The following is a 22168-nucleotide window of genomic DNA, read 5'->3' as shown; positions in this document are numbered from 1 at the left end:
TGAAGTATAAGATATAAAAAGTAAAGGTTGAAATATAGAAATTGAAATATAAAGATTAAAGATTGAAATATAAAAAATCAAAAATAAAGATAAAGAGGTAAAATTAAAGGTGTAATGATAAGATGTAAGTAATGGAGTGTAAAAATTGAAGTGTGAAGGTTGAAGTGTTAAGATTGAAATGTAAAGGGTAAAGGGTGAGATATAAGTGATAGAGTTTGAAGATTAAAGTGTGAATGATGGTAGTAAAGCGATGTGAGATGTATGAGAGAGAAGGTACTGTAGTGGTAGTGGTAGTAACATAGGAAACTTGGATTGAAATGGGAATAGGGAGAGAAAAGGAATAAACGAAGAAAATGGAAAGTGTACTACCCATATTATGTTTCAATTTCTTATCAACAAAAAAGACGGAAATAAAATTGAGCATTTGGAATGTATGTATGTAGTTATGTATGTATGTATGTATGTAGTGTATGTATTATGTATGTATGTATTTGTATGTATGTATGTATGTATGTATGTATGTATGTATGTATGTATATATGTAAGACTTACCCGACAAAATAATTAAGGTGATTCGAATAGTAGATGGATTTATTCTATTTTAGATAGTGATGAGGGAGGGACAAAATTGATGAGAAGGAAAAAAAATGATTGGGTCGTAAGATGTTGAGAGGGTTGAAGAGGGTTGAGAGGGTTGAGAGGGTTGAGAGGGTTGAGAGGGTTAGAGGGTTGAGAGGGTGAGAGGGTTTGAGAGGGTTGAGAGGGGATGGTGTTTGGGAATGGAGTGTATGAGTAGGCAGTAGTACCTAGGTAGTGAGAGGGTTTTAGGATGTGGTATGGCTTTGTTGGTGATTTGGGATCAGTGAGTAGCTGGTATTTGTTAACGAGTCATTTTTCTTGATTCAAAATTTAATCATATACTCGAGTCATCAAGTGTCACACAATCGAAGTGGTGCTAGCAAAAGGGAAAAGGAGATATGTGGAATGCGACCTCTTGCCCCCGAGGAAGTTTCCGCACAGCTCCACTGCCGAGCTTCAGGCTCCGTATGCATTATACACGCAATAGATTTGAGAGCGAAGGGTTCGAAAAATGAGGGATGGTGGATGGAGAAGAGGAAAGAGGGAAGAGAGAGTGGTGTTACATCACGTGATTGTATGCACGCACAGAGATTCGGGGGCTTGGCTGGTGGACCCCTGAATAAGCGAGGGGGAGACAGGGAGGGGAGGGGGTATGGAGAAATGCGCCAGGAAAGAGATTGATGGGTGGGTTTGGAAGGGAAGTTTGAAGATTGTAGGGTGTGTGTGAAGTTTTGGAGGATGAGATGAATGGACTACATGATGGATGGATGGATGGATGGATGGGATGATACTTTAGACTAAGTAAACTAGAAGACAAGATACTTCGAACCAGAAAACATACGATGATAAAGTCACATAACAAACAGACAAATTTGAACTAATAGTAATTATTTTTTAAAACTCGACGCTAACTAAATATGTTCCTTGAAGATTCAATCACAAGAGTTACGAGTAACTCGTAGAAAGCAATCTAAAGGATGACCCTCAATTCAAAAATATGTATCCAGCCAATGAGATAACAGTAAAACAATCTTGGGTTGTAAGGAAAATGTAGAAAAAAGAGTGTGTGAAGGGAAGTGATAGTGGGAATTATTTGGATATGAAAATGGAAGGAAAGATTTGTAAGGAAATAATGAAAATGCCCGGAAAATCTAGTATCTCTCTATCATATTAAATCCACCCATAATTGCAGCTAGAAAAAGAAAGAAAGAAAGAAAGAACCAAGTAAAGTCTGCTACCAAGTACTGACCCCAAAGAATACAGTTGATGTGATGGGAATTCATAAACACAGCTCTGGAATACTAGTGATTCGGGACTTTGATCCAGTGTTTTTGTCTTGGCGTTTAATCCTGGAAGTAAACAAAAATGTCGCTTTTTTTGAGAATGCAGTATTTGGGCAGACCTATCAACCAGCATAGCCATACTTTCTTTATATCTCGTGGCTGTCATAACATCTTGGTTGAGGTACATTCAAGTACTTTTCGCAATGATATTCTAGATCACAATAAGTTTCTCTAGTATTGCGGCCACATTGGCGCCTTGAAGGATATGTTACTCCCTGAGAACTCTCCACGACTTGGTAACATGTTCCTCTCTTGCGAGTCTTTATGGACATTCCTCTATACCATTTGGGATTTTCTTGGTCGTTGTGGGTTTCTATATCACAGTAAAAATACCTTTTACCTGGCACAGTACTGTTTTGACAGCGATGTGAATGACGATTTCGATAAGTGCACTTCAGACCCTCTCCAAGTGATACGGCAAATAGAAGATGGGCACGAAACTCTTCAGGTCCCTCAGATACAGAATTGCTTGCGGGATATTGATCCAGATATTGTCTTTGAATTTGAATCTTGTTCAGTTCCCAGTTTCGTCTTTCAGATTTCCATCGTTCATCTTTTATTACACCCTGTGCTACTTCCGGTAAAGGAATAGAACTCGGCCCTGCACCAGGACCCAAAGGAGCGTGGCTTGTAGATGGTATTTGATCATAACTTCCTCTAATATCGGAGGTTGTAACTATATTCGGACCCTCGATGCTTGTCGAACGCATCTGTGACTGGATTCAGATACGGTTGGCATGGGGTTAAATACTAATGAGCTTTCACCACCAGCGGGAGTAGTGCTATGATGTGATATGCTGCAACCATCTTTCTCCCTTGAATATCCGCTTTCCCATTGTCTAATCCTTCGCGGATGCCCGGGATCTTGGGAATTTCCTACAGGAGTTCGTCGTGGATATGCACTCGTCAGAGATGATGATTGCCAAATTTCATTCGGAGGCGTATTAGCACTGTGAAGATCCCCTTCATCACAATTTCTGTTTGCATACTGAGTTTGCTGCCCATCAACAGATTGCGTGAATGGTTGTTCAACCACTTGTGTCGCATGGGCACGAGGAGCGATTTCGGTCTCGGGTATTGTGAAACCTCTGACATCGGGTGATTGTGGATGATATGAAGTTTGATATGATTCAAATTCCACCGGGTCTCCTTGTTGCCCGTATCTTGAAGTTTGAAAGCCAGGTGAGCGAGGTCCAGTTAAATCGGGCGAAACTGTATGATATTGAGGTTGTGGAGGTTTATATGACTCATACTCTACAGGATAATTTCTTTGTCCATAAGCTGGAGTTTGAAGACTCGGAGACCAATCTAGGCCTTCAGATTTGCCAATTGCTGCTGTATCTGGTGGAACCGGGACAAACTCAGGTGTCCGTTGTCCGATTGAAGGAGTTTTCGAGGCGCGCCTTTTTCCCTTATTTCTCGATGCTCCATCATTGTATGATTGAGTTTCGGTTTCGGTTCTCCGATCTGGACGCTTTTGATCTGTAGAAGGTTGTGGCCTGACACTTGGCGATGATCTATTTGATGAATGCTCCTGTGCTTTGGAAGAAGACGCTATATTGCCAACTGTTTCCCGGCCCCGAATTTTATTGTAACAAGCATCGCAAATCTTGCCCGTTGAACCATCATGTTTTCCATCTCCCGGACACTGTTTACCATCAAGACGTTTTGCAGAACATCTCTTACGTGTATTGGTGCTCTCCTTTCCTTTGTGAGAAGACATGTCAGAAGGACGAATATGTTGGCACCACTGACAAAATAGATACTCGAGTGATCTAAAATAGAGAGTGAGTAGGTCACAATAGTTTATGGAAGATACACGTCTTCACGTAACTTACGATTCGGAAACGACGGGATTGCTGATGGTAGGGTATTATCGTGAGTAGGACTCAAATGTCGTATGAAAAAGAAGCGTAGAGTGTTCAGCCGAGCCAAGTGAAGATCTTATCGAAAAGTCCGCAGCAATTCCGAGGTAGTCTTCATTGAGTTTGTAGAAGTACCTGTACCACGACGCAGTAGCGAGACAAGAATGCAGAGTGAAGAGCTCTTCTTGGTAGTTTTGATTGTTCTGTAATGTGCTCGTAAATTGTGCAAAGTGTTGCTTTTTTGAAATGGTGTTGTGAAGAAAAAAGAAAAGCGATGCAGAGGGGGAGACCGGGACTATTTGAGCTCATCGAGAGGTGGCAAATCGGGTAGTATGAGTGCGATCATTGCGTCAATAATGATTTAATTATGAATGAATTACACCAAAAGGGACAATTTGCCGTCATTTCTGGGGGGAAGTGCGTCAGTGCAGGTGTATTGAAGTATGAATATGATGAATGAACAGGATCTTGGGAATCCGAACACTCATAACTTGATTCAATGGTATGAGGTGAAGAAAGATAATAGTAATGACTGCAAGAACACCCAAATTTCTGACTGAACGGAATCAAAGAAATGTGCAATGACTAAAATGACAAATAATTACAACAAATTTGAAGTTCAATCATTTATGCGATTCGAATATCTAAGTCTCATGATCTTCACTTAATGAATATTCAGTCAATCTTGTTACCAAGAACTCACAAGTTCTTCTACAATCAGGAATCATAAGAGTAATGTAGATATGAATCAGTAAAATCGATATTCAATTGAAATGGAGTCATACTATCTTTGAACAATCTCATGAACATGAATGTGAAGGTATCATTTCCCTGTTTGGAATCTGTGACAGTAGGATTCGGCAATGCGAATCATTGATGAGACTTCACCAAAAGAACAATAATAGTAGGGTTATGACCATTCCATTTTAATTTGAAGGGAAGAGTGATCTTGAGTGTCATTGACGAAGAAGGATATTGATGAAGGTACTTGGGGAGTCCGCAAAGTTGGGATTTGAATAAAAGGAAGGCTACTCGAAGTATGAATTCGCCAGGTATGACCTTCACCACGGTAGCCCACATCGTGTGGGATTTTGAAGTCGCGAGAATGGTATAATGACTCGATACACTAGAGCCAGCATGAATCTTGAGAGTACAAGCGCTGCGCAGTTGATGTAGAACGTTCTACTATAACTCACATAATTGCAGATGTGACCATTTCGTGGGTTATGGCTCATTCAATCAATGCGCTTTGATAAATCGATGTAGTCATAGTCTGCTCGAAGAACGGTAATATTCACAAGATATGTATGAGTTATCACACTCCATTTCTCTTTATGATTCCGACAGTTGGACCACGCATGCAAATTTTGCTGCCATTCTGTTGCTTAAATAGCATGGGACTACACGCTTCCTCCTTTTCACTTTCAACATACAATGATATCAAAGACAGCAATAATTCGAAAAACTTCTTCAAGACCCCAAAAGCCTAAGATCCCGGAGAGAAGTTCCATTTTAACTTTGCCTTTACTCAAAACTGGAGAAGATCAATACCATTATCTCTTGATTTTATCGTGGTAAGATTATTAGCTCTTGAACTCACATTATATGGTCTTCAGTGCTTATTGATTTTATAGCAACATGTCTGATCGTTCCAATGGTCAGGAGATGAGACGGCGTCAGGAGTTTGATCGTTGGCTGGTGGAGGACATAGTGCCATATGTGATAAGAGATCTGCCAGGACAAGTTAATGAAATGCAGGCATATTCACCATCCAATGATCTAGGAAGTCAGCTCTACCAAAGAAATAGTCCTCCAATGATATCGACTACTACAGAAAGTCCTCCTGCAGATATCTGGACAGGAGGTAACGATTATTCGACAGAAGCTGGATATTCCCAAGATGGACGGTTTGTGCCCAGGGAACAATACCTTCCCTTCGATTCAGATCTAGTGTATGCTTCTCCATTTACTGGATACCAAGCTCAAACTCCTTCCGTCGATGTATACCAAGTACAAACTCCTTCAGTCGCTGGACACCAAGCTCAAACTCCTCCAACGTATGATTCTGAGCCATCGGGACGTGTAGAGGAAGAACACGGAGTCACATATGCACAATCGCATTCGAGTGGTCGTGAATTGGAAGAGGGATGGCACCAATATCCGTCAGGAGTATGGGAGTGGCTAGGACAAGGCGCTCCACCCGAATACCAAGAGACCCAACCGCAGTCCGCCCGTAATACACAGGTGTCAGGAGCCGGACAAAATTTGAATCAAGAAGCATACGCAAGAGTTAGTGCACCAAGCAGCCAACGTTACTCAAGTCCTTCTGTTCAGCTGGTAACAACTCCGAGCCAGTTTCTTGATGCAATCAATTACTCGCCGCGATCATGGGAGAACATGACAAATGTGTCCGACAGCCAATCTGAAGATCAAAATCACTCAGTGGCTGGAGATGGTCAGAGAGTGTCCGGTAACCACAGAGGTAACCAGAGGAATCCACGAAGAGCCCATCAAAGGAGGCCGCAACACACGGTGTAAAGCACGACGCAGCTGTATCGCTTCTTGGGATGAAGGGATGAGATTGACGACTTTCCTAATCGTCATGAATCTATGATGAAGTCAAACGCATGAGGGGATGTTGAGATTCCAAAACTGGGATCAAATTAACTCCCCTCTATTTCATTACACCTTTCTTCAATTTTTTATTTCGTTGTATTTTTTCTTGGGAATGTATGTAAGCAGTGACGGAAAGACTGATTAATGATGGAGCTTATCTTGAATTCTGTGATTGATGGGCTCCAAGTTTCGGAGGCTTGGTTCTTGTTTGGGTTGTTCGTTGTCGTTGAGGTTGGTGGGTGTCGATGGAGGGATCAGACTTTCCCCTTCTCACCCAGGAGTCTTGACGAAGGGCTTAATATTTGGAAGGCAGCTTGCTTGATCTATTTTTGAATGTAGGGACTAGTTAATAAATGCATTGGACTTTTTATATGCGCCTCCTCAATGAGTTCGTGAGCTGTCGAGGTATTGAGAAGATACTAAATTCGGAATGCAAAGTAATCGAAGCAATGAGGTGTGACTGAGAAACAATGTGTGCGAGGTATGAGTATTACCTAGCCAATTACACATGACTCTGGATTATTAGGACAGTGAATACATACTTTCTCAGTGAAACATCACACCATTCTCAACTTTGCATATCCATAACCTACAGTGAAGCATCACAAGCCATAGATTTAAGTAAAGTCAAAAGCCATTTCGAGCTGCATAATGATGATCTTCAATAGAATAACAAGATTTTGAAAGCTTTGAAGTTGGTCGTTCTAAGAGATAGGAAAAGTCAGGGAGAGAAGAGAAATGTAAAATCATGATACTTTGACCCCGGATCTGAGTTAGTAGCCATTTCTTGAGCTGCCAAAGAACATCGATAATGGTCTGAATTCCTTTCTCGAAGGACTCTTAAATTTTGGCGATTTACTCCAGTAGTTGTCTCACATTCCGTCAGTCATTTGTCTTCCAATACTCATATTGACCAAGTGGTGTTCATTATTAGGAGTCATGATTTGAGCCGTTGAATCATTCCTCTGATTTTTTGCATCCATGGGAAATTTCTGCTAGAACTAGTCATGAATATTTCAAGTAATGTCTTCTTCTCCTTTGACTCCATCCACACTTTAACACTCATAATGCGACAATTGTAAGCCTACAGGTATGATTTGGACAGTCATTCACGAACTTTGGCAATTGGAAACACTCACTCCGTTAGAACGAGTGACTCGCACAATTTTGACATATACCCTTCTTGATTTCCCAAAGTTTTCCTGTTCTTGCTTCCTGCTATACTCTCTTTTTCAGAAAATCCATCCATCCATCAATCCTAAGAAATTTCAGCATTTAACCCAACATCATAGATATCAACCCACTGATTATGTCTTTAGGCCGTTATCATCTCGGAAGCAGTGGCCGTCATGGCCAACTCGATGAATATGGTCAATCTCAACAGCAGAATTATGGCGGAGATCAGTCTCGCGAGTCTAACTTTAGAAGTGGAGACATCCAAGGTCAATACAAAATCTCCCAGGTGTTGAATCGAGCTGGGCTCCAACGCAAAAATAAATAGCTCTGACATTTTCTTAGGAACATACAACCATGGCCCAGATAGGAATGCCATGAATCTCCCTCCTTTGAACCCGACTGATAGCATTGCTCCATCACCACATCCGACAAACAACTACCGTCTACCCCCAATCAGCTCGGTCCTGAGACCACCTGCTCCATATACATATCATTCAGCGCAGGCCTCTAGTACTACGATCCTAAGAACGCCAGAGAATTTCCACGTTCCTGCAGCTCGCTTGTATTCTAATACGACTAGTCAGTCACAGCACTATCTAGCTTCCGAATTAAGAAGTCGTGAGGCTCCTTACCATCCGAGTGATACAGGACGCTCTCAAGAATCTGGCAGTCAAAAGTACCCCCTAAATACACATCAACTACACGCTTTGAAACACGAAGGCAACAAGGGCACGGATTCCATGCAGCAATTTCAGGCTGTTATTCCGACTTCAATGCAGAGATCACTTCCTCCTTTGGGTAGGCCAGGAAGAGATATAGCTACTCCATCGTCTAGACGGGCAAGAAAAGATAAGTCTCGGAGAAGACAAGAGCCGAGAGAAAGATCGAAATCTTACAGCTCTGATGAACTCGCATTTATGCCGCCCCAACAGCCATCACAAGGCTATTGCGAAAGCCTTCGCTATCACGCAACTGTTAAAAGCCCACAGGTCGTTGAAGACAACAGTCGTGCGACAGAAGAGATGCCAGCGGATTCTGACATGGAGTGTCTTCTGCCGACATGTAAGACGCGGATAAGTAAGAATGCCTCTTTTGGGGCATGTGGATCACATCGTGATCAATTATCAACTTGGGACTTCTCGTATTGCGAGGCAGAGATGGGACGTGCAAGTAAAGGAGAGGTCTTTTTTCCTAATGGACAATGTCGGAACAAAAAGCCGTCTGGTAAAAACCGCTGGTGCGCGTATCATGGATTTAAAGCTTATCGTTGGAGAGACGAATTTATGGCTTCAGACTGTATGAAAGATGGGAAGTGGTTTTAAGGGTCGCCACACGAGTACTGCTCATTTTCCTCCTGAGTATGGCTCATCGGAGGCGGGACCCTCGGTGCGGAGGGGACGAACAAAGCGAAGATAAGCCAATCCTGCTTTTTCATATCAAGTTTTCATATCTTTTTTCATTTTCTCTGGAAATCTGGCTGTATTTTGGAGTGTAATTATTCGCAGTGCTACTGAAAGCGCAGCGGAAATCGCACAGCAGCACCTTCGATTTGGGCGGGGGCTATTTTGAGTTGGATGTTTTTTTGTTATTCGATGCTTTTGGGATCAAACAGGTGGTTTTGATCGGTAGATTAGATATTGCTGATACATGATCGCGCGCAATTTGTATTTATTCTCTACTGATATAATCTAATAACTGATTCTTTCTTCTGGATGACTCTCTGAATAAATGCTGTGCTGGATTTGATGTGCAATATTACGGAGATGTCAGTGTGAATGGTGTCTTGGATTGAGATTGATGAGCCAAGGATTTGTTCCTTGATGTTTTGTTTTATATTATTGGGCATGGTGTAGATTCATTGAAGATTGATAGAAGTTTCACCATTCGACTGTAGAAGTTCTCACATGACAGAAAGTTAATCACAAAACGTTCTCACAAAGGTGTAAAGGTAAACTTGTAGATTCAGGACTCGCGCATGCACAAACGATTAAGATCCCACTATTTCATAGTTCTCGGTACGTTGTAATGGCATAGGCATTCTTGGTAACAATCGCCCGTCATGGTAAAGCTTGCCTGTACCCAGAAAGATGAACAACATAAAGACTAACGACGTATAGTAGTAGTCTGATTTACAAAGCGACATTACGTAGAAGAAAGTCACGAAACAGGAAAAGGTGAGGATAATCTGGATGAATTTGAGTGTTAGTCTTCATATGCTTGTCATACCGCACACGGAAGATGAACGTACCATTTGTGCACTGAGAAGAGCTAACTTGAATCTGTGTTCCAGCTGACGGTTCATAGCCTTGACTTGAATGGAGAGATCAAGACAACGAGTTCTATCTTGCATTTCATGCTTGAACCCCACTTCATTGATATTGAGGTCGTGCTGCTTCTGCATGACTCTGATTTGCTCAGTTGCATCTCTGTATTTGTAAAGTCAGAGATATTGCCACGCAGCGAACAGGAGACAAAGACGACAACTTACAGTTTCTTTCCATGACTGAGTGACTGGTTCTCATGTGTGCCCGATCTCCATTTGAGAAGCTCTTTTCTACCGATCCATTGTTCCTGAACCTCAAATCAGCAAAGGAGCTATGCTGAGTAAGATCTCACACTGAATCGAAAAATTCCCCGCCCAGCATCTCGCAAAGTCTTCCCGGAAATTAATCTGGCGCTCGCCATGCGACAGTGCGACGGGAAGTCGTGAATCCCCAATGGTACCTCCATCCCCGGCGACCCGAAAGCCACACAGACCAGGAAATTAGCCACCACCTCGACCCATTACAGATCTGGTCTCCACACCAGGATAGACTTTTGCACACACAACATGATAGCTGAAAACACACAATCCGCCAAGGAGAAGCTTCCCCTGGCACCGTGTACGCAGGTTTAAGGTTCCGAGGAACCTATAGAAATATTGCCTATGTTCTCGGTGTATTGCTGCGAATTCGATTGGTGACTGTGATTCCACCTCACTTGAAACCATGTGTGATTGAGATAGGCCGGCAGACGGGAAGGATCGAGACAGTGTGTGAGGATAGAATCTTACCGGTGGTATATCAGGATCAATTCGATCATCACAATGCGAATCCCGTAAATATACATATTAGCTGTGGTCCAAGAAGCGTTGAATGATTTAGAAATGGCGAATGGAAATTGGAAGGTTGAATTACTTGTCTTTGAAATGTGGAAGACATTTCAACCAGCGACTTGAATGGAAGAAATTAAATGGAAGAAATATAGATATAAAAAGCTTCAAACTTCGCAAAGTTTGTGATTTTAAGAAAGATGGAGAGAACTGAACCGTACCGACAAGAAGGAACACTTAAATAGGAAAAATTGAAAATGTGCGTGATCTTAGCGAGGTTCAAATTTTCAAGACTGCGCCATCTTTGAGTGAATATCAACAAGTTAAATGAGCATGCGATCTCGTGATCTTGTATTTTTGTTGGGGCTAGGCAGTGTTGATTTGTCTTCCTCGAAAGTGAATATTGACTCGACGAATCTTCTGCTTGAGGAATTAATATTTTGGGAGACAGCCCAGAATCTTGCAGCTGCGTGCCACGCTAATAAGAGAGCTGGACTGCTTATGTAGAGACTCCGATTTCCTCTGATTCTTCATCTTGGTATGAGCCTTCGATCAGGATGTTCTGCAGTGTCTAAGACTAAGGTTGGTTTTGGTACGCCTCGAAGAGGGCTACTATCTACATCAAAGATCTAGGAATAATTTGTACTCAAGGGACAAAGCTATCAATCAAAACTATAGCAATAAAATACCTCGGCTTTGGATCCTTCTTTTTCACTTTGAGATGGTAGATTACAGGTGAATACTGAGTGTACGATGAAGAACGCGTTTGAGCGGCCAATAACTGGACTGTATCCAGTTCATAAGTGAACGATATGCCCTCTTTTAGTACCTAGGTAGCTTTTCTCATACTGACATATCACCGATGTTTGACCTCTTCTTCAGAGCCCCATAATATCACCACTTCAAAGAAGCTGAATTGTAATTCACGATATGGATTCGTTTCGAGCCTAGAAAGATAGCTTGTTGGAAAAGCTTGCTTAATCGTTCAACATCGTATGGACGAGCTTTTCATTGACACGCAATCAGACGTAGTCTTCAATTTACCCCTCGTTCAGTTGAATGATTCTCAGATACCTAGACGCAAGGTCGAGAGAAAAGAGCTCTTAATCGTTTCCGTCGGAAAGCAACAACCAGCATCAGAGAGTAGTACATGAAGACCGATATCAACCACTCATACTTCCACCTCTGCCACTTCTCGGCCATCTCAGTCATCAGTCCAAAGCAATGCACAAGTTTCAAAATCTTTCCAAAGCCACTCATTGAGTATTTCACCTAACGCAAAATACTCGTTGCATGAAAATCCAGAAGAGAATCAAACAATCCAGAACCCGCGATCCAATCTCAAGGCTCGCGGGTCTTTTTGTGATACCCGACCCTCCCACATGCTAGATATGGGCACAAACGATCGAAGCAGATGAATTATTTGCTAATTGGCCATGGTTACATTATAAGATCTTGATTTTCTAGAATTTTGAAATCTCTTCTCAACCACCTTTTCAGATCTATATAAATTCCTGTACATACTAGGTACCTATCACTTGAAATGAATTGATTTGAAGATCTGAAGTCGATTTGCATGCATTCTCCTTTCGAAAAATTCATAAGGTTAGTTGGAATGTATCTAGTTTATCGTCTGATATAGACAAGCGCATTATACCCGATTTCGGTTATTCAAACGAACATGGATATCGCACTCCTAGTAATAAACTGTTTGGTGTACCAATTGTAATGTGCAGAAGATCGAGTGCCCACAACAAGGATTCTAGAATGTCTCTTAACTACCTACCTTACATTCATCCATTAGATTGCCTGAGATCCGGAATTCTTAATTACTAGCAACACTCGATGAGATCTTACAATCATCTCAAGAGAAAAAAACGATGCAACTCAAAAACACATTACTTTACGGTACTGGAAATGCGTTGTGCATGATCTCAGCTAAGCACTACTCTACCCTCTCATATCAAAGATCTAAAGTTCCTCGATCGTTGATTACATCGATGGAAAGCCCTCGAAACAGAAGACGATGTAAAGTACCTATTCAGATCTTGACACATTGATCTTCAATGACTCTACAGGAACTCCTGTCTGATGGATATTCGTGATGCCTTATTAATTCTGAATTATCTTCCACATCATTTCTCAGCAAAGAACTGAGATTTTAAAAGAATCGGCGCAAAAGTTTTATAAAGAATTCTTTCTGATCATGATCGTATTCAGTGATACATCCACAACTGCTTACAAAACAAATGGACTACTTCAATTCAATCCAAACATCATCAGTATAAATTATAGCTGTGATAACCATCATGTTTTGGCTACGATACGATACGAACCACCAAGACCGTATATTTACGACAACCCAAACACCCGAGTTTCAATCTTTGTCTTTCGGGACTCTCGCTAACTTGATGTAAATTTTGAAAGCAAAAATTCTGGAAATATGTCGTGAATGATTGCAGTACTACATACCTACTGTCACGAATTGACCGTCTGGAGTCTCTATCTCCCGTACATGGTCGTAAATTACGGCTCTGAGACTTCGCTTACCTCACATCAAGAGTCTTAACCGTACCCTCAACCGCTCCTCGCCGACAAATGCGTATACAACCACTCAACCACCCCAACTTCCAAATAATTCTCCATCTCAAAATCCTCATCGACCTTTACCAAGACAACTCATCTCAACTCATCACACGAACTATCTCCAAAAACCCCTACCATTCAAAAACATGTCCTCCCCAGCAATCTCCCGCACCACCATCGCTCTTCAAAAACACCGCTTATCATCCCATAGGCTGTAGCGCATACATGGCACTCCTATACAAAACACCTCTCCTGCTGCATAAAACACACTCCACAATGCCTTATGCTCATTGGACCCATCATTCTCTATCTCTTTATGCTAGCTCTTCATCAAACCTATGTGGGATATAACGAGGTGATGCAGAACTTCAAGAGCGATGCGGATATGGATATAGGAGATTCGGAACAGAGATACACTCAGGAAACTAATCACACGGCCGGGAAATCGGGGAAATCAGGGAAATCAAGAGAAAGAATCATCGTGGTGGAGGGAAGGCTAAGAAGATGAAGAGCAAGCGAGAGGATACGTGCACTGGCAGCTCGAATTCCGGAGAGAATTAAGTGCACATTGATGGTTGATTGTGGTGATGGAGAATCATCTCTCGGACGACTGGGATGGAGATAGATCCTATGGTGTAGAGCTTAAGCGACAGAAAAGATAGCTGTTTAGTTATATATGACTGGACCAGGTTTTGAGACGGGGTGATGATGGGAAAGAAATCGAATTGAGATGATATTTTGGTAATCTTATATAACTTCCAATAATCTACTTCCTATCAACTCAATTAACATTCTCTATAACATCACATCACATCCATTAATTTCTTACTCAATCGTCAAGATCTCATTGTTCACCTCCATGATATGATGCCTCGATTAAATGCCTCGATTGAATACTTAATGCTAGGTAGCTGAATTTGATTCCCCCAAACCTTGCACGAAACAAGCGATATTGTTTTGTGGCGGGAAATTTGAATTTCATCTGATGCCAGAGTGGCATCTATTATCAACTGTTTAAGTTACTGTTCAGCCATATTACATGGACGATCACCATTTAAGCTTCTCTTACTGTCTAGTTTGGAAATTTGAGATCTGAATGGGTGGTTATTTTATCAATGAAAAAGATACCTATTTTTACCCTGCCTTGCTATCACCCGCCTTTTCCATCCATTCTACTCATTAACATATCATAATTTACTCTCTTGAGGCTCCAACCGTTTCCCATGGATGTCGTATACATTTTCCGTGATTCATTTCCATTTTCATTTTCATTTCCGCCCCCAGGCCTTCCACCGAAACCAGATTCCACATTCACGAAGATCCCCAGATCGTGAGTATCCCTCACCCCTCAAATCTCCTTCTCTTTAATAAACCTTCTCTCAAGTAAAACTCGTTCCTCCTGTTCCCTGTCCCAAATTACTAACCGCAAGTCCATTACTCAATCTTCTTCCTCCTCCAGGTCCCACACTTCCTCCTATCATTCCAATCGGACTACTCATATTTTCTTCCATTCTATTAATCTTACTCACGCTCGATTGTCTTCGCTTACTTATAGCTTTAGAAAGTGGTGCACCATCGACAACATCTAGTGCTTCTTCGTTAGAATCTCTTCTAATCCTCTCATCATCACCTAGAACTGCGGTTTCCTCATCAGGTGGGAGGAGTGGTTCTTCTTCGCTGTCATCATCGCTTGTACCACTCTTGCTAAATCCTTCCATTTCTTCTAAATACCAAATTGGAATTGCACCAATCGCTGCGATTGTTCCAAGCAAGAAGTAAGGAGTAATAATATAACCTTCTTTCAATCCCCAAGTGAAAGCAGCTCCAGACATGGCTGGTCCAATTGCTCTTCCAACTGCAGAAATAGATACTGCAAAGCCGTTCAATGTACCCAAGATACGAAGACTAACTGCCGAATTTGTGAGGAGAATAACACAGCAAGGAAAAGCGAAGATAACCGCAAAAGATTTAACAATCAAGATTGCGAAAATAATGATTTGTTGCCAAGTTGATGATTCGATGAGTGCTGTGTATGGAGTAACGAAACAAATAATGGGGAAAGTTACAGCACAAACTTTGAAGCAATTCAATACACCGAATTTACGAGCTGCGGGTGGGAAAATGACGAATTGAATGAAGCCACCCACGACACCATAGAGGGTAAAAATTGTACCGATTCTGCCCGAATGAAGACCGAAACCACCGGAGAATCTGAATGGGAGTTGAGTATTTGATGGATCGTGGATTTGACGAGGATGATGCATGAAAACTGAAAGGATTTGATCATAAGAGACGGAATGAAGGGCGAGAAATGTATAGGCAATGAGATTAATGACTGATTGACGTGTGAATACCTCTCGAAGACTTGGGCGGGTAACTGGAGCTTTCGATTTGGAAGATTCAAAGTTATCACCAAAAGATTCAGCGGTATCCGAACCAGAAGATGTAGGTCTGAGAAGTGATGCTGATGATTCATCATAGGCTGGATGCCCAGGAGTGTGGTGTCTGGGTCGAGGTTTACAACAGAGCACTTTAGAAGAAGTAACTAATTTCTTTCCTACTTCTACTCCCCAGTCTTTCTTATTACGTTTGGATTCTAGAGTTTCCTGGCATTCGTTAGTGGGAATGTGAGGAATTGATTGTTGAAGCATACCCTGAGGAAGAAAAATCCAGTCGTGATTCCAATCATGAAAAGGAAACTGGCGATAATATTTGGTAATGCAAAAGGAAAATTGAGGAAAAATCTATTATTTCCGAAAAGTCCTGGAAAGTTTTGTGCTGGTCTAGCAAAGAATCCTCCGAAAGATGGACCAAATATAGAACCAAGACTCCATACTAATGGCATGATGGAAAATGCTCTTGGTTGTAACTCTTTTTCAGGAACCATTTCGGCTACCATTGTTCGGATAATTCCAACTATTTTTTATTAGCTCATGCGAATTCTAATTCGAGGAGAAGGACAAACCATTTCCGTTAAATGCTCCTTGCAGTGCTCTAGCAATGATAGCCATAGGTAAAGTTACTGACATGCCCCATATGATATTTAATATCATTGTACATGTCAAGCCCACCAAGATTGTAGGTTTACGACCAAATGTATCGGAAGCCCTTCCCCACATGATAGCTGTCATGCACTGAGCTAATGAGAAAACAGCAGATGCTATACCTGCCCATTTTGCTACATCTTTTTGTTCCACTCCAAAACTTTCAATCATTTCAGGCTAGTCATGGGATTAGTCACATGATTTTTTGGTGGATTTCCTCGAAACTCACTAGATATGGAAAGACTGAAGTCAAGGCGACTGGTTCTGCGAATCTACATATTGCTAATCAAATTAGTATGAGTATTTGACCTATGAATGAATTTTTGAATCGAAAATCGCCAATTGAGCTGTCGACTGAACGGGCTACACTATAATGGTAGTTGTATAGACGGAATGATACATCCGACTGAGCTTGGTCTGAAGAATCACAGTCGAACAGAAATTCCATCACATCCTCAAGATCTATTCCAATCACATTCGCAGGGAGGAGAAACAGTGACCATGCAGAGAGAGATATTCAATTGATTCTTCTCCAGAAGGATGTAACTAGGTAAAGGATATGCATGATCTTCGTCAAGAGATGAAGTTTTGGGTGACAATGTTACATTGTTTGGCGGGGTATTTTGCATTTGCATTAACCGGCCTCCCGAGATCAACCATGACCATGATTTTCATCATTGCAACGAAGAAACTATCAACGATTTGAAGATCTGCTGGACATATGTAAACACGACGAGACAAATTGGAAACTCACCAAGAATTGTAAGCTGGGCCACGGGCAATTTTGCTGGACCTGGACTCTTTCTCTTGGCCATGTCGTTGGCGGTAAAGATTACTTTCTCAGCCTCCTCGGATCTACGGTCTTTTTTCCGCCGCAAGCATAGAAACCACAAGATATAAGATCGTGGAATGATTTTTGATTGAGTGATATTAGATTCGAACTGTACAAGAGCGTAGATGGCTAAGAAAACGACCGTTTCAATACATGATGTTGAGAATATCAGAAGAGAGCAGCAAGAGCAAGCTGAAGAGACTACCTAATAGGTATATAAGTGATGATTTGTCAGAGAAGTCATGCTTTGAGCAAAGAAAAGAGTCAAATCAGGTAGAAGTGGTGGGTGGGGCAGATGATATATCAATGCTGCAGTTCCTCGTAATGCCGCTTTTTCCGATTTCCGATTAGTCTGAGTGCGATATCACCGTCTTTATGGATTTAATACGGTTTTAATACGATCTACCATGTTGAAATAACCCAATACGGACTAATAGATTGAAATGGAGAAAATGTATGGGTGTTTATTGGTCGATTGAGCAAATGATGAAGAATTGATTCATTTGATTGGAGAAGAAGGTCCCCAGGGATTCTACGCCGATTATCGGTTCAATCACGTGCTTATGCTTTCTTTCTCTTTGCCTCCATGATTGTTTGTCCCACATGTGTTGGGACGATAGATTGATGGTGTTACTGTCGCACCACCTGGGCACGCAGATGTAATTGGTTTGTCAGCCTTGTTAACGCCATATGGCGTCCATCACTTGAATCAGACTGATCCATGCAAATATGGATATACCTACTAAGGTATGTGAATGATGGAGAGAGAGTATATTTACCGTATTTTCACTTGAAACACTTGAATAAAAGTGTATTTCTTTATTATTTCTCTATTATTTCTTTATTGTTTCTTAGTCATCTTCATTGTTATTGGAAAGAGAAGTATGAAATATTTATATACAACTTCACTCCAAACAATCTCGAATCCCACTCTTTGTGTACTAGATACCTCGTACCTCACATGCACTCCAATAATTACCTAGATATCACATGGACCCCCGGCCTCGTGAATCATCTCATTCCTTTCTCTCTCCCCTCCCCTCCGATACCATCTGATAGGTTGATCTTCGGACGTACGTTTCTCCGCTTTTTATGTCTTATCAGTTCCGACTCCAGTCAAAGCAATCGTCGTCGTTATCGTACATATCAGGAAGCTCTTCTTTAGCCTATGGGAAGTGAATACCATCTGGGTACTAGCTCATGAATACCACCACCCTCTCCGCATAACTTTTACTCCGTGGATGATATAATTGCCCGAGAACTGGGTGCACCTTCAAATAACGCAATAGGTACTTACTTTCTCGTCACAACCACCTTCACATCTGAGAAATGTTTTGATTGATGATTTCTTTCCTCACTCTTTACACCATCACTCTCACCTCTCACTAACCGTCATCATGGGTAGAATCCTAGATGAAAAGAAGATGGAGAATAATGAACGTACTCCATTGATCGCCACGGTCATCGTTGGCCAACCTCGACAAAGATATCAACATAATACCATTCGTCGATTCTTTACCATCGCAGCAACTTGTTGTTTGATTGTCGCCGTCGTCCTCTTCCTCCTCCCTTTGTCTTTCTTTCCTCGACACCACAGACATTGGCATCACGATAAACATCACGGAGAATCGTCTGCCATCACTTACGAAGAACTTCAACAAATATTGCTCGATACACCAAAGGCCGAAAAGGCAAGAGAATGGAGTAAATATTATACATCCGGTCCACATGTAGCTGGTACAAATTTAAGTCAGGTCACTTGGACTCAAGAAAGATGGCAGGAATTTGGCATTGATTCGGAAGTCATCGCATATGATGTTTATCTCAATTATCCGCGTGGTCATCGACTTGCCTTGTACGAAAAGACAATGAATAAGAATTCCAAGGTCGAAGAATTAAAGATCAAATTCGAAGCTAGCTTGGAAGAAGATATTCTGGAAGAGGACGAGACTACTGGTTTGGATACCAGAATCCCAACCTTCCACGGATACTCTGCATACGGAAATGTCACCGCACCATACGTCTACGTCAATTATGGTACATACGCAGATTTTGAGGATCTTGTAAAACTCAATGTTAGTCTCGAAGGCAAGATTGCTATTGCAAGATATGGTGGCATCTTCCGTGGACTCAAAATTAAACGCGCACAAGAATTGGGAATGGTTGGAACTATTCTTTTCAGCGATCCCGGTGATGATGGGTCAAATACAGAGGAAAATGGAGCTATTGCATACCCAAATGGACCAGCCAGAAATCCAAGTAGTGTTCAAAGAGGAAGTGCTCAATTCCTTAGTATTGCACCTGGAGATCCGTAAGTCATCATTCCCTCAAAATTATGTAACAAAGGACTAATCATCTATAGAACCACTATTGGATATCCTTCGAAACCTGGAGTTCCACGTCAACCTGTCGATGGAAAAATCCCTTCAATTCCTTCCCTTCCAATCTCTTACGTCGATGCTATACCTATCCTCAAATCTCTCAATGGTATCGGACCCGCACCAAAAGATTTAAATAAATGGTGGGATCGAAACCTTGGCTTGGCGTACAAAGGAGTAGAGTACAACATTGGTCCCTCACCAGATAATCTCGTTCTCAACCTTGTCAATGATGTTGAATACGTCACAACGCCTATCTGGAATTTGATTGGTGTTATTAATGGAACATTGTCAGATGAAGTTATTGTCATCGGAAATCATCATGATGCATGGATTGTTGGTGGTGCTGGTGATCCAAATAGTGGTTCTGCAGCTCTCAATGAAGTTGTTCGAAGTTTTGGTGTTGCTGTTTCGAAAGGATGGAAACCATTACGTACCGTTGTATTTGCCAGTTGGGATGGTGAAGAATATGGTTTAGTTGGTTCAACAGAATGGGTTGAAGAATATCTACCTTGGCTCAACAATGCTAATGTTGCCTACATCAATTGTGATGTTGGTACTAGTGGACCTAAATTTTCGGCATCGGCAAGTCCTCTTCACAATAAAGCTTTGGGTGAAATCTTGAGCTTAGTTCAATCACCCAATCAAACAATTCCAGGACAAACTGTTGGCGACCTTTGGAATGGGCTCATTAGTACCATGGGAAGTGGTAGTGACTTTACCGCTTTTCAAGATTATGCTGGTATTCCATCGATTGATCTAGGATTTGGACCAGATGTTAATCATGAAGGTGGTGAAAAGGCTGTCTTTCATTATCATTCTAATTATGATTCATTCTATTGGATGGATACCTATGGAGATCCAGGATTCCATTACCATGAAGCAATGTCCAAAATTTGGGCTCTTTACACGGCTAAAATGGCAGAAACACCGGTTATTTCCTTCAATGCTACTGATTATGCCAATGCATTACAGGGTTATATCAGCAAAACCGAAGCCAAATTGGACTCCATCATGATTGGATCTTCTACTGAAGAACAAGATGAAGAAGCTCGTTTCCGTCCTTCCAGTATCGCAACCAAGGGTGACATCAACACCCTTAAACTTTCCTTCAAAGGTCTTCACAATCGTGCTACCGCATTGAAAGATGCAGCAATTCGTCATGATTCTACCGCCGCCGTTCTCGCTGAACAAGCAGGTCAAGATATTCCATGGTGGAAAATTGTATCCAAGGTCAAACTTTACAATCAAATTCGAACTGTCAATGAAAAATACAAGTATCTCGAGAGAAAATTCTTATACCAAGAAGGTTTAGATGGTAGATCATGGTTTAAACATGTTGTATTTGCACCAGGATTGTGGACTGGTTATGCGGGTGCAGTTTTCCCAGGTTTGGTAGAAAGTATTGATTCGGAGGATTACGAGAATGCGGAGAAATGGATTGGAATTATTGGAGAGTGTTTGGAGAATGCAGCGGAGTGGTTGGCTTGAGATGAGAATTTTGGATCAAGTGGGTTGGAATAGATACAGCGACTTGATTAGAGAGTTGATGATAATGATGGGTGGGTAAAGATACATGGATACATACATACACGATGGTTCAGTGGAGGATATACGAAATAGTATAGAGACCAGACGTAGATAGATATACACAGAGAGGTAGAGTCGAGAAGTTGCTTTGTTTCATTCTTTTCATTTCTTTTCTATACCCCCGTTTTTGGGTAATAGATATTGAATGAATGGAAAAAGTAGACGGACTAGGCTAGCTAGATAGGTAGTCATGAATAAATGAAAACTTTATCTGAAATGAATCTTTCTTCCATTCTTTTTTCCTCATTCGTTCATTCATTTATTTGTTTAAATGTAATGCTTATAATGCTCGTGATGGTGATGATGATTAGAAAATCTAAGCATATTACATTATTCTACGTTATTTTACCTACCTAGTAAGTACTCAGTAGTTAGTAATACTGTATTTAAACCGCAGATTTTAAACCGAAGATGAGGGGTACTTGGAACTTTGAAAGATGGGAAGGAGAAGGAGAAGGAGGAGGAGAAGGAGAGATTAGTTTGGTATGTATGTATTTATTGAGTGAGTGAGTGAGTGAGTGAGTGAGTGAGGTTTTGATTGGTTTAAATTTGGTTGGTTTGGATTTGGTTGGTTACTATTGTTGTTGTTGTTGATGATGGGATGAGGATGGGATCGGGAATAGGGGATGGGGATCGGGGATAGAATAGAGAATGGGAATGGGAATGGGAATGGGAATGGGGTTTGGGATTTGAGAGATGGTTTGGTGGTTTTGAGTATGTGTGTTGGTGTTGGTGTTGGTATTAAAAGGTAGGTGTGATACGACGTGATGCGATGCGATGTGGCGGTATGGTCATTGGGCTTTGGGCTGCTGGATTTTGGGCTGCTAGAATTTAGAGGTATGGGGGAGGTGTGTTGCACAACTATGGTGGTGTGGTGTTGTGGTGTAGTGGATGGAAAGTGGTGTGTCGCACAAGATAAAGATTAGGAGGTAGATGGTAGATGGCGGATGAGTGGGGATGAGATGGGTTATGACACTGCATATAGCCAGCTAGTCAGGTACCTAGATATATATGTAGCTAGGTATTGAGAGGTATTGAGAGGTGATACGATACAAACATTTACTAGGT

At 41.5% G+C, this 22168-nt stretch overlaps 6 protein-coding genes across 6 annotated transcripts; 3 read left to right on the top strand and 3 right to left on the bottom strand.

The window, feature by feature from the left end:
• Positions 1–2008: 2008 nt before the first annotated feature.
• Positions 2009–3645, bottom strand: EAF02_010928 (uncharacterized protein; the record flags this gene model as incomplete). Its single annotated transcript, XM_038906976.1, has 2 exons — positions 2009–2632; positions 2674–3645. The coding sequence occupies 2 exons, from the start codon at positions 3643–3645 to the stop codon at positions 2009–2011; spliced, it is 1596 nt and encodes a 531-aa protein (XP_038753266.1).
• Positions 3646–5425: 1780 nt separating this feature from the next.
• Positions 5426–6325, top strand: EAF02_010927 (uncharacterized protein; the record flags this gene model as incomplete). The annotated part of the gene is made up of 1 exon (XM_038906975.1): positions 5426–6325. The coding sequence occupies one exon, from the start codon at positions 5426–5428 to the stop codon at positions 6323–6325; it is 900 nt and encodes a 299-aa protein (XP_038753265.1).
• Positions 6326–7712: 1387 nt separating this feature from the next.
• On the top strand, positions 7713–8901 carry EAF02_010926 (uncharacterized protein; the record flags this gene model as incomplete). Its single annotated transcript, XM_038906974.1, has 2 exons — positions 7713–7845; positions 7922–8901. The coding sequence occupies 2 exons, from the start codon at positions 7713–7715 to the stop codon at positions 8899–8901; spliced, it is 1113 nt and encodes a 370-aa protein (XP_038753264.1).
• A 665-nt stretch (positions 8902–9566) lies between these two features.
• EAF02_010925 (uncharacterized protein) lies at positions 9567–10264 on the bottom strand (the record flags this gene model as incomplete). Its single annotated transcript, XM_038906973.1, has 4 exons — positions 9567–9764; positions 9828–10005; positions 10068–10150; positions 10196–10264. 4 exons carry the CDS (start codon positions 10262–10264, stop codon positions 9567–9569), a joined length of 528 nt encoding a protein of 175 aa, XP_038753263.1.
• Positions 10265–14635: 4371 nt separating this feature from the next.
• EAF02_010924 (uncharacterized protein) lies at positions 14636–17115 on the bottom strand (the record flags this gene model as incomplete). Its single annotated transcript, XM_038906972.1, has 5 exons — positions 14636–15862; positions 15910–16172; positions 16222–16477; positions 16530–16582; positions 17055–17115. 5 exons carry the CDS (start codon positions 17113–17115, stop codon positions 14636–14638), a joined length of 1860 nt encoding a protein of 619 aa, XP_038753262.1.
• A 1293-nt stretch (positions 17116–18408) lies between these two features.
• On the top strand, positions 18409–21323 carry EAF02_010923 (uncharacterized protein). The gene is made up of 2 exons (XM_038906971.1): positions 18409–19443; positions 19495–21323. Exons 1-2 carry the CDS (start codon positions 18530–18532, stop codon positions 20999–21001), a joined length of 2421 nt encoding a protein of 806 aa, XP_038753261.1. The 5' UTR covers positions 18409–18529; the 3' UTR covers positions 21002–21323.
• Positions 21324–22168: the final 845 nt, after the last annotated feature.

This window comes from Botrytis sinoallii, assembly GCF_014898435.1.
Source record: "Botrytis sinoallii strain Bc 23 chromosome Unknown BSIN_028, whole genome shotgun sequence".
In the NCBI taxonomy this organism is placed as follows: domain Eukaryota; kingdom Fungi; phylum Ascomycota; class Leotiomycetes; order Helotiales; family Sclerotiniaceae; genus Botrytis; species Botrytis sinoallii.
This window is presented reverse-complemented; position numbering and strand designations above follow the sequence as displayed.